This window comes from Leucopleurus acutus, assembly GCF_964270905.1.
Source record: "Leucopleurus acutus genome assembly, chromosome: 20".
Lineage (NCBI taxonomy): Eukaryota > Metazoa > Chordata > Mammalia > Artiodactyla > Delphinidae > Leucopleurus > Leucopleurus acutus.
The window spans coordinates 42,360,029-42,371,433 of NC_139162.1; the positions used below are offsets into that span (position 1 = coordinate 42,360,029).

At 58.4% G+C, this 11,405-nt stretch overlaps 1 protein-coding gene across 2 annotated transcripts in view; it reads left to right on the forward strand.

Annotated features, from left to right (window-relative positions):
• The window catches only part of CHST8 (carbohydrate sulfotransferase 8), a gene marked incomplete at both ends in the record, with an annotated part of 64,492 nt that extends 56,686 nt beyond the window's left edge, over positions 1-7,806 (forward strand). The window contains 2 exons of one of the 2 annotated variants that reach the window (XM_082863137.1): positions 6,112-6,149; positions 6,700-7,806. In XM_082863137.1, the coding sequence (XP_082719263.1) occupies positions 6,112-6,149; positions 6,700-7,806 (1,145 nt within the window). The remainder of the gene's footprint in view (positions 1-6,111; positions 6,150-6,699) is intronic. The other variant, XM_082863138.1, reaches the window with a different exon arrangement.
• Between the last annotated feature and the right edge of the window lie 3,599 nt (positions 7,807-11,405).

An 11,405-nucleotide genomic window follows, 5' to 3' on the forward strand; every position in this document is an offset into this window, starting at 1 on the left:
CCACTGCGAGGACCCAGGAGCAGGCCCTGGCCAGGTGCCCCCCAGGTGGCAATGGGCGGGAGCCAGCTGGGTGTGTCTTAGTTCCGACCACACAGACCCCACACAGCCGGGCTGGGCTGGACAAACCCTCGGCTGGCGCAGCTCCTGTCTGCCTCCGGCTACCCGGCTGGCACCTGCCACCCAGACACACAGACGCTTCTCAGGCTACCAGGCCGAGCCGGAGAAGCTCAGCGGGGGGTTGGTGGATTCCAGCCGGAACCCTGGGCTGCAGAGAGAAGCCCGACACCCGTCCCCCCTCCAGGGCCAGCTCTCAGTCCAGGCAGCCTTGGCTTTCTCACAAGCGTTTACTGAGCTCCTGCTGCGTGCCAGGCCTTGTGCCAGACTCTGTCTGACACAGTTTCTGCCCCAAGAACACGGAGAACTAACACAGTCCTTCATTCCTAATTGGACCCCCCAACCCAGCAAGGGAAGTGTTTTCTCACCTCCTCCAGGTTTTCCCTGCCCAGTGCTCTGAAAGCCCTCCGAAGTCGCTTCCCCCGCGTTAGGAACTGAATTGTGCCCCCCCCCAATAGGTTGAAGTCTCAGCCTCTAGTACCTGTGCATGTGACCATATTATAGGCTCTTTGCAGATGTCATCAAGATGCGGTCATTGGGGGGGGCCCTAATTCAAAACGACCACAGGAGGAGGGACAGGTACATAAGACAGCCGTGTGAGGACAGAGGCAGAGGTTGGATCTCAATTGCCACAGCCAAGGAGCATCTGGGGCAGCCAGAAGCTAGACGAGGCAAGGAAGGAGCCTCCCCTTGAGGCTCCAGAGCGAGCAGGGCCCTGCTGACGCCTTCATTTCAGACACCTGGCCTCCAGAACTGTGAGAGAACGCGTTTTTGTTATTTTTACACCAGCCCGTTTTGTGGTCCTCTGTTACAGCAGCCCTAGGAAACTGCTACACCCTCTGTGAGGGTTAAGTTTATATGTCAGCTTGACTAGGCTGTGGTGCCCAGATGTGTGGTCAAACACCAGTCTAGATGTTACTGTGAAGGTATTTTTTAGATGTGATTACCTTTATTTTTTTATTTTTTGATGTGGATTCTTTTTAAAAGGCTTTATTGAATTTTTGTTACAATATTGCTTCTGTTTTATGTTTTTGGTTTCTTGGCCCCAAGGCGTGTGGGATCTTAGCTCCCCGACCAGGGATCGAACCCGCACCGCCCCCTGCGTCGGAAGGTGAAATCTTTAACCACCGGACCGCCAGGGAAGTCCCTAGATATGATTACCTTTGAATCAATAGACTTTGAATAAAGAGATTACCCTCCATAATGTGGGTGGGCCTCATCCAATCAGTTGAAGGCCTTAGGAGAAAAGAAGGAAAGAATTCCGCCTCCAGACGGCCCTCAGACCCGAGCTGCACCATCAGTTCTTCCCTGGGTCTCTAGGCCGTGGCCTGCCCTGCAGATTTCACCCATCCTCCACAACTACAAGAGCCAATCGCTTAAACTAAACCCTCCTCCACATACATATATCCTGTTGGTGGTTTCTCTGGGGGACCCTCATTCAGAAACCTTTCAGGCTCCCTGCAGAGTGTGGCCTCGCAGCTCCCTCGGGGTCTCTCCCCTGACCCGAGCCACCAGCACATGCACCCTGGCTGCCGTTTCTCCTGCCAGCATCCCAGTCTCACACCTTGTAGCTCATCACCGCTTGCGTGAGGTCCTGCACACTGGCCAGCCAGGCAGGGCTGCCCCAGGGCGTGAAGGCCTTTCTCCCAGTACACGTGGTAGGTACAGGATCAACTTCTTTCTAATTGGGATATGGAAACAGCAGAGCAGGGCAACGGTGTTCATCCCACCAGACGCAGCTGCCAGGGAGTCTGGGGGGGGACCGATGCTCGGATGCAGGATCTCGCATGTGGGGCACCCAGGGTGCAGTGGGGGACTTGCCTTTGGTGTCTCTCCTGGCTCCGCCCAGCCTGAAACCCCTGGAGTCTCCTGGCCTGATGGGCAGCATAAGTGGACATGTGGGTGGACAGCACAGATGGGTGTGGGGATGTCCATCATGCAGACTCAGCCGCCGGAAGAGCCAGGCTGTGGAAAGGAACCAAGGAAACCCAGCTCAGTGCAGGAAACTCTGGGGAATCCAAGGACCACGAGTCTGAAACTCCGGACAGGGCAGGGACTTTGCACTTGCACTCATAGCTGGGGCCCCGCCTGGCCCCTCCAGTTCTCTCCCATCTCTGTCCCTGTTTGTGGGTCTGACTCCTTCAGGACAGCCATGGCTTCCCCAAGGCTGCAGCGTTTAGAGTGGCAGGACCCTCTCCCCACTGCCCATCAGGGCCTAGGGCTGGAATTTGAGCAGCTAGAACAGCAGGCACTCTCCTCAAATGACCGACCTGGGGCCAGGGGGTCAAGGGCTCAGGAGGCAGCCCTTTCTAGGCACTTGAGTCCTATTTTGACCCACGTCAGTGTCACCTGTCTACACAGCCAGACCGAAAGGCTGGTCCCCGGCCCCCACCCCCAGTGGGTCCCGGGCATCCAAGATTGGGACTTCTGAACTGAACACAGCACGTCTCCCTCCTGTGATCCAGAGAGGAGTGGTGGGCTAGGGACTGTCCTCCCCAACAGCCCACATGCCAGTGACCCCCTGCTCCCCAGCTCTGCTGCAGACCCAGGCTGCGTGGCCTAATTATAGGGCTGGCCTCTCATTCTCATCCATCTCTGCATCCCCTTGGCAGGCAGCCAGGAAGCTTCTTCAGCCAAACGCTCAGAAGAAAACCTTCAGCCAATGAAGGGCTCGCAGTGTGGAGGGCGCTTGGCAGCCCCAATAGCTCACACCTTGTTTACTGCCCCCGATGCTCACTGCCGTCATACTGCATGTGTTTCCACCACTCTGCCAATCTCCTCTGTCCAGAAAGAGAAAGTGGTCGTTTATTTCTTTCCGTACAGGGGGATAGGGCTCCCTTACAGGTTATTAATGTTATGCTGAAGGGAGAGGACAGGTGACTCAGACTCTGAAAGCAGAGGGTGTACATGACTGGCGTTGGGGGTTCCTGTCGCGGGGTAGGCGTGAGGGAGACAGGCGAGGTGAGACGCAGCATGGTGATATTGGATGGAAGAGAAGGCTGGGGGGCATGGCTTTTATCTACCTCTTAGACTTATTTGGGGGCTGGGCATGTGGTGCTATGTTGAGGCCAAGTCCCCCGTGGCACGGGTTCCGGGGGCTCCTGGTGACAATACCTTCCTGGTGGTGCAGCAGAGGCAGGGCCCTTCCCGGGCTGCTCCCTGGAGCTGTCCAGGGTCCTGAGTGCAGCTCTCTAGGGAATGCGCAGGCCCCAGGCTCAAGATGCCCAAGGCTCCTCCTGGCCGTCACCTGCTCAGAGCTGGGGGTGGTCTTTGCTTCAGCCTTTATCTGAACAGGGTGTGAAAGAGCAGCTTCCTCCAAGAAAAAAGGAGGGACCCCGGGACCCTGGCCAGTGGGGCCATTTCCGGCCATTTCTGTTACATTTCCTTCCTTACGTTTCTTTATTCCAAAGTGGCCATGTGGGATAGGCTCACGGTCTGCAAACAAGCTGCCATAAGTTTAAGGGTCACGAACATGCAACCTGTGGCCAACTCAGGCTCCACATAAGGTCTGTTGTTGGGTTTTCCACAAGATAATCGTGTTTTTCAAAGGGGACAGTTGCAACCAGGTTGGCTTTGTTGGACAAAAGTGGCCAACAGCTCAGGAGACTCACCCAGCCCTGGGCTCTGTCCAGCAAGGACTTTCTCTCCAGGCTGTGCTCAGAGCTCTGGCCTGGCCTGCCTTGGAACCCCTTCAGGCTCAGAGCCCTCCTGTCCGGTCTGCACAGATGAAAATGGGTCAGACCTCACAGCCCACCACCCTCCAGGCTGTGGGGATAGAGCTGATGGGAGGTCGCAGCCGTCGGGGCTGTGACTCTGTGAGCACACCCTCATCTGACTTCACCTGCTGGCAAGATGCCTTTTGTAAGCGGCTCCTCCACCCCGTTCTCGGCCAAATCTGGCACGACTCATTTGCTCCAGAAAAGGAAAATAAATAAGCAGCATCGCACCTTGACAAGTTGACAGGATTGACAAGCAGAGTAAATTCCTGTGTCTGAGGCTCTGAGGAGGAAAGGTGATTTAGCAGAGCCAGCTGCCATCAGAAAATAATTAAGGAAACCCGGCAGCGTGAAGGAAAACTGAGTGTGCAGAGGGTCCCTTCTGGTGAAGGGATCTGTGATCATTGGCTGCAAGAGGGAACTTGCACGTATCAGAGGGAAATGAGCCCAGGAAGCTCATGCTGGGGACTGCCACCTGAAGAGATGTGGAAGGACGCGGGGACGGGGGGGGGGGCGGCGGCAGAGGGAAGGAGGCTCTGGGCTGAGACGGGGACCCTTTGAGGGGCTTAATTCTAAGAGGCTCCTGCCTCAAGGTCAGGCACCCGCTGCTGACACCCCACCCCCTGAGGGGTGCAGCCAGTTCTACAGGGAGCTTCCCCCTCTCCATGGAAGAGTCTGGAAGGCCTGTTTGAGGGCTCAGCCACATGCACACACACATAATGCACATAAGCTGGGGGATGCCCAGGAAGGTGTGGACACTCTGCCCTTTGCCCAGGGAAGGGTCATCCTCTGGGAAAAGAGGTCAAAGACTAGTATTGCAGAGAAGAAAGATGCAACGTAAGTTGTGCCTTTACCTCCACCTATCATGGGACTCGGAAAAGGTCCAGCCAGGCTCAGGGAATTTAGGTTTTCCAGCCCAGGGGTGACCTCACGTTCCCCCACTCTCACTTGGAGATGAATGAAGGAGAATTGTGGGCACATCCTCAGATTAACCAGTATAAGGCCAGGGGCATAGCCGTGGCTGAACCTGTAAAAATGGATCTCTCAAGGAATCAGCGGAGCCCCTGGGTCAGGGACAGAGGACCCGGATGTCCCCTCGTCAGCTGGGCTCCAGCCACTGGACCTCTGCCGTGTACCCAGAGACAGCAGGGGGAGAGCCTTCAGAAAAATCCCCACCCCCAGCAGCAGGCAGAGCTCAGGCAGGCGTCCCACCGCGCCAGCTGGAAGTTGGAGCTTTCCGCTTGTTTAAAGGATGCCCAGTGCTGACTGTGACTGTGGCTTTTGGCAAAGCCTCAGAGCAGAAATGTCCACTCATCTGGCACAGGGGCAGGAAGAACCCCGACGCCTCAGAGGCCAGGCTGGGATGGGGAAGGAAGCCAGGACTCCTAAACAGGCTCCCCCAGAGGAAATCCTCTCGTCCTCCTGGGACCTCCCCTGAAAAGGACCACCTGGGACCAAACAGACCCAAGCAAAACCTCTGGTCAAAGCTTCGACTCCCCAGAGCTTATCCTGAGTGATAAGTGCAGGCAAAGCACCTCCTTCGTGGGCAGCGCGAACCGTCTGGAGCGTGGCCAGTGATGCGCTGATCTCTCTCCATTCTCCCCCTAGTCGCCAATAAAGGCTCACCAGGCAATCAGTCACTGTGCGGGCCTCTCTTCAGCCCTTTGGAGATGAAGCCAGCTCAGCCAGGAGCCCCAAGACCAGCTGAGATGGCCCAAACCGCAAAGCAGATGCCGAGGTGAAGGAACTTTCTGGAGCCAGTGGGGAGGCCCAAGGCGGAGGGGAAAGAGTGTGTTCCACTCCCAGGCCTGTGTGCCAAGGTATGGGTACGAGTGTGTCATCTTCAGGCACAGAAAGGCTAGAGCTAGGACAGGGTATAAAGAGAAGATGGACAGATCTTCCCGGAGGGCCCTTCCCCATGACTTAATGAAAGTGTGAGGTGGGGGCAGGCTGTGAGGTTCCTGGGTGCTCCACTGGGCAGGTATGCGGGCACCCTTGGGCAGGGTGCCTCTGGACCCTCGTGATGGTCGCATCAGGAGGTGGGACACCCAGCAGCGAGCATCAGCTGGGAGCCAGTGGGACCAAGTCTCTGCTGCACTCCCACTCGCTGCATGGGTGTGAGAGGGGAGGGGCATTTGCACCGTGCCACGCCTCTCCTCCCATCCCCCCGAACTGCCTTTTCCAGCCCGGGCACCCACAGTCAAGAGCCTGTAAGCAGGTGGTCCCTGTGGACCACGTGATACTTCCACTGCTAACACTGTCCTCTCTGTTTGCTTTTCAGGAATAAAGTTCAACATCAAGCCACAGGAGCCCCACAGCGTGAGTTCCGAGAGTCTGATGAATCTCATGGGCAACCTGGGGGAAGCTGGGGAGGGCAGGGAAGAAAACTCAGAGCTCACAGTAAACCCATTCTTGGAAAGAAAAATGTGTCCTGTCTTTCCCAGGAGCCTTGGGAACAAAGCCTGGGACCTTGGCCCCATGAATTTCCCTTTCCCTTTGGATGGCGGCCTTGGCCTGTGCTGATAGAAGCATTACCTCTGAGCCTGGCTCCCCCGGGCCACCGGCTCCCCTGCCCCTCGTCATCAGGAGGCTATTCCTGGGAGACCTGCGCCATCTTGTGGTCTAAATGACACTTGCACCTCACACCACGGCCTCTTGAGGGGAGAGGGGATTGTGGGGGCTGTTATGGGGGCTCAGACCAAAGGGGTCGCATCCTGCAGGGCCAGCCTGTCCCCCTCTCCCTCACCTGGGAAAAAACGCAGTCTACAGAGGGGTCAGGGACCCCGGCCGTGGCGAGGGCCTGACCTGTGTGACCCCCAGTGCCCAGCTGACCTGTCCACCCTGCTAACCAGTTCTCTTCTTGCCCCAGGACCTCCCATCAGGCAGTTCCCAGGATGGTGACTTTAAGGCACCCACAGAGAGTGTCACCCGAGACTTGTCCAGCCGGGCCCCGAGGGGCCTGAACCTACAGGTGTCCCAGCAGCCTCAAGCCCACCTAAACGTGGGGGCCCGTCTGCGACCCCGGCAGCGCCGCCGGCGACTGCTTATCAAGAAAATGCCAGCTGCGGCGGCCATCCAGGCCAACAGCTCGGCTGGTACGTTCGTCCGGCCAGCACCCCAGGCCCTGGACGGCCGTTGGGTCAGCCTGCACCAGAGCCAGCAGGAGCGCAAGCGGGTGATGCGGGAGGCGTGCGCCAAGTACAGGGCGAGCAGCAGCCGCAGGGCGGTCACGCCCCGCCACGTGTCCCGCATCTTCGTGGAGGACCGCCACCGCGTGCTGTACTGCGAGGTGCCCAAGGCGGGCTGCTCCAACTGGAAGCGGGTACTCATGGTGCTGGCCGGGCTGGCCTCGTCCACCACCGACATCCAGCACAACACCGTCCACTACGGCAGCGCCCTCAGGCGGCTGGACACCTTCGACCGCCAGGGCATCCTTCACCGCCTCAGCACCTACACCAAGATGCTCTTCGTCCGCGAGCCCTTCGAGAGGCTGGTCTCAGCCTTCCGCGACAAGTTTGAGCACCCCAATAGCTACTACCACCCGGTCTTCGGCAAGGCCATCCTGGCCCGATACCGGGCCAACGCCTCTCGGGAGGCCCTGCGGACGGGCTCCGGCGTGCGGTTCCCCGAGTTCATCCAGTACCTACTGGACGTGCACCGGCCCGTGGGGATGGACATCCACTGGGACCACGTTAGCCGGCTGTGCAGCCCCTGCCTCATCGACTATGACTTTGTGGGCAAGTTTGAGAGCATGGAGGACGACGCCGACTTCTTCCTGAGCCTCGTCCGCGCGCCGCGGAACCTGACCTTCCCGCGGTTCAAGGACCGGCACTCGCAGGAGGCGCGGACCACCGCACAGATCGCCCACCAGTACTTCGCCCAGCTCTCGACCCCGCAGCGGCAGCGCACCTACGACTTCTACTATATGGACTACCTGATGTTCAACTACTCCAAGCCCTTCGCAGACCTGTACTGAGGGGCGGGGCCAACCGGCCGTGGGCGGCCCGGCGTCACCCACTCACCTGTCCGCAGGGGCATCCCACGCTCCGTGGGTTCTCACCTGGGAGCTGAGATGTACCCAGAGCAACAGGGCTCTGAGGAGCCGTGCCTGCTGGGTGGTGCAGGCCCTTCAGGGGGCCACAGAGGCCCAGGCCTTGGATGGGGACCCTGGCCTCTGTCCCATACCCACTTCCATACTCCTCAAATAAGGAAGATGCTGGGGGGTGAGCTGGACACCCCAGGAGTCCCAGCTGCCAATACCCAGCTCTACCATCAGGATGACCAGGGAAGTCTGAGGCCCAGAGGATGAAGGCCCCGGCTGTAAGGGATTTCCCGCATCCCTTAGCCATTGCCTTGTACCAAACCACAGGGTTTGCAGCTTTTCTAAGACCCGGGGGGAGGTTCCCTTGGAATGAGGTTCCAAATAAAGCACATGGTTTCCAGAGCAGCCGTGTCCGTACTCTGTGCGTTGGTGTGGAAACACAGGGGCCCTTCCCCGTACTTTCTGGGGCTCCTTCTCTCTCCTGAGGACAGCCTGAGCCCCGCGCCTGCAGACCCCAGCCAGGCAAGCCCAGGGCACAAGCAGAAGGAGCAGAGCACCCAGCAGCTCACTTTTAGGATGCCAGCAGCATCTCGCCTCAGGCTCCCGAGGCCAGGTCTCCATCAGTAGGGTCCTCCCGTCTGGGTACCGGCACATTCATCCCCAAAGAAGATAGACCTGTCCCCGTGGAGGACCATCAAGGTCCCTTTTGGTCAGTGCACTTTGTGGGGGGCCCTCTGGGGACTGCCAGAGCAGTGACAAGCTCTCTGGGCAAGTTTGCTATTTGGGGGCTGCCCCTGGGGTCAATGGGACACTGCACACGGGTCTCAGGGGGTGTGGCATTTCCAAGCAGGGAGTGACGCCATCCTTGGCTTTCTGAACCCTGGATAAGCAGGGCTTTGGCCGGAAGATGTCATCTGCAGACCCCCTGACCGGGCCTTGATCCCTGACTGCATTCCCTGACGGAACCACTTCAAAGCTACCAGGATTGCCTGCCCACATGTGAACCAGCTCTGCGGGGTGGGGGGGGGAGGGGCTGTAGAGGAAACTTCTCCCCCCAAAGCATACATTTTTCACACGCAGAAAGGGTCTGAAATTGTCAAAAGGCAGGGTGATTCTCGAAAGGCCTCAGAGAAAGTGTTAGTTGGAGCTTTGAGTTTGGGTATGACTACGGCTGTTTTGGGGTCTTGTTTGTAATAGGAGGTGCTGCCTGGATGTTTCTAGGGGCCTGTTTGTCTGTCTGCCACCGTTGGGTCTCATCTCTCTGTCAGCCTGTCTGCCCGCAGTCTGCTGCATGCCCTCCTGAACCCTTCTGTGGCCTTTCTCTCCCGAGCTGGCTCTCAGTCTGCTCCCACTTGCTAAGGGAGATGCTGCCAGACACAGGGGGCGCTGTGCTCCCCAAGGTGGGACATCCCAGCCAGGTTCACACTAGCATGATTGGCTCCATCCTTCTTTCTGGGCTCTGGAAAGGTATAAAGGCAGAACAAGGGGGTTGAGGCTGCCCACTACCTGCTCAGGGCCACATGTAGCCAAGAACCCTGAGCAGGGTGAGGGCTCCGCTCGGGTTCCAGCTGCAAGTGGCCTAGGCCATTGGACAGAAGGAACCCAGAGGGGCGGGAGGAGGCTGGGGTCAGGGCCTGAGGGATTCACAGGTGTGGAAGGCAGATGGTGAGAGGCTCAGGGACGCCTCAACACCTCAGCCAGGGCCAGGTCAATGTGAGAGGAGGCAGGGAGGGGCCTGGCTGACCAGGACCCAGAAACAGCTGCCCCTAGGCTGTGGTGCTCACAAAGTGAGGTGGAATTCCTAATGCAGAAACAGTGCCTCTGGTCAAGGATGCCTTTGGTGAAGACTGTGGCAGTGTCACTGGTCTTCTACTCAGCAAGAAGACACACAGAAGCCCGGCTGGGGCAGCCTGCAGGGCACCTTCACCCACTGCTGCTGCTTGGAGGCGATCAGGATTGCCCAGGGACCATCCTTCCATGGTGTGAATGAGTGTGTGTGTGTGTGTGTGTGTGTGTGTGTGTGTGTGTGTGTATGTGTGTGTGTGTGTGTACTTGAGGGTAGGAAAAGATATCTTGTGTCATCTCTCAGAGACAACCAGGCCTGGGTTGGGCAGATGTACACACAAACACATCCATCAAAGAGGGGCTTTCCTTCTGGGTGGCGACGGCAGAAGCACAGTCCAGGCAATGACCATGATCACCGCTTGATGGTCCCCAGTATGAGCTCCAGAAGCCCAGCCCTGAGACCTCACCCTGAATCCACTGAGATGGTGCTGGGCCCAGCTCCAGCCCCCAGCCCCAGGCCCAGCCTCATATAGCCCTAAGGACAGTGGATTAACTGCCAACAAAGGAAAGTGTGTGTGTGTGTGTGTGTGTGTGTGTGTGTGTGTGTGTTTCTGGGGGGCGCATGGTGAGCATGTGAGTCTATGTGTACGTGTATAAGTGTGTGTGAGTGGTGTGGTAGGTGTCTTATGGGCATCTGTGTCTGGGGTGAGGGGGCGTGTACACGTGTGTGAGCCCGTATATGTGTTGGGAGGATGGGGGGAATGTGGACCTTCCTCCCTCCTCTCTGGGACCATCGTGTGCTGCCCCTCCCCTGCCCCTCCCTGCCCCATTTAACCTGTTTACCACTTCGTGGTGAAGGAGGGGGCCCTCTGGGTCAGGGACCCAAGAAGGTGTCACAGCCTCCTCCCAGGGGCCAAGCCGGCCCATCAAGTTGGGAAAATAACCACTGAACTCCCAGTGCCCTCTGCCAGCTTGGTCCTCCAAATAGGCCCTCCCCAGGGCAGCCCACAGTGAAGTCCCTGCAGCTGAGCCCTCCCTAGACATGAGACCTGCTCTCTAAGTGGTGAAGAGAACAAACATCCCAAAAGCCCTAGAGTCCCCTGGGGAGATGAGATGTGAGGTCCAGCCAGATGGTCAGACATGAGTTTCAGTTACCTCTGGCCTCCCAGATATGACCAAAACATCCTATCTGCTGTCACCATAGGCCTGGCCACCCACAAAAGGGCTCAAGACAGAGGTGGGCAGGCAGTGGATGGAGGGACAGTCATCCAGGACCCCTAACCCCTCCCAGGCAGGGCCAGTTTACCAATTTCATCCTCAGGGTTGAGACCCCTCGGTGGGGGGATGGGAGCCCCAGGAGAGCCCTGAGGGCAGAAGGTGGTCTCCCCGCACTCTCCCCATCCTCTTAGCCCTTTCCTCTCTGGGGAGCACTCATGGCTAATCATGGGAATTTTGTCCTGGTATCTCCCCCGATCTCACCTAGAACTGGGCACAAGGGGATTACTGCTGACCTATGGGCCCAGGAGTGGACCAGGGTGGTCTCCAGGAACTGGGGGTGGGCAGTGTGGGGCTGAGCAGGGCTGAAATAATCCTGCCCCCGTCTCCGGGCCCCATGCTGGTGGGTACAATGACCCTGGATGAGGCTGGGGGAGCTGCCCCTGGCATGGGGAGTGTGCTAGCCCCGGGTGATCTTGCTGGACGGAGGGGGCTCCGTGGTCCACGGTCCCAGGCTCAGGGGAGGGCACGTG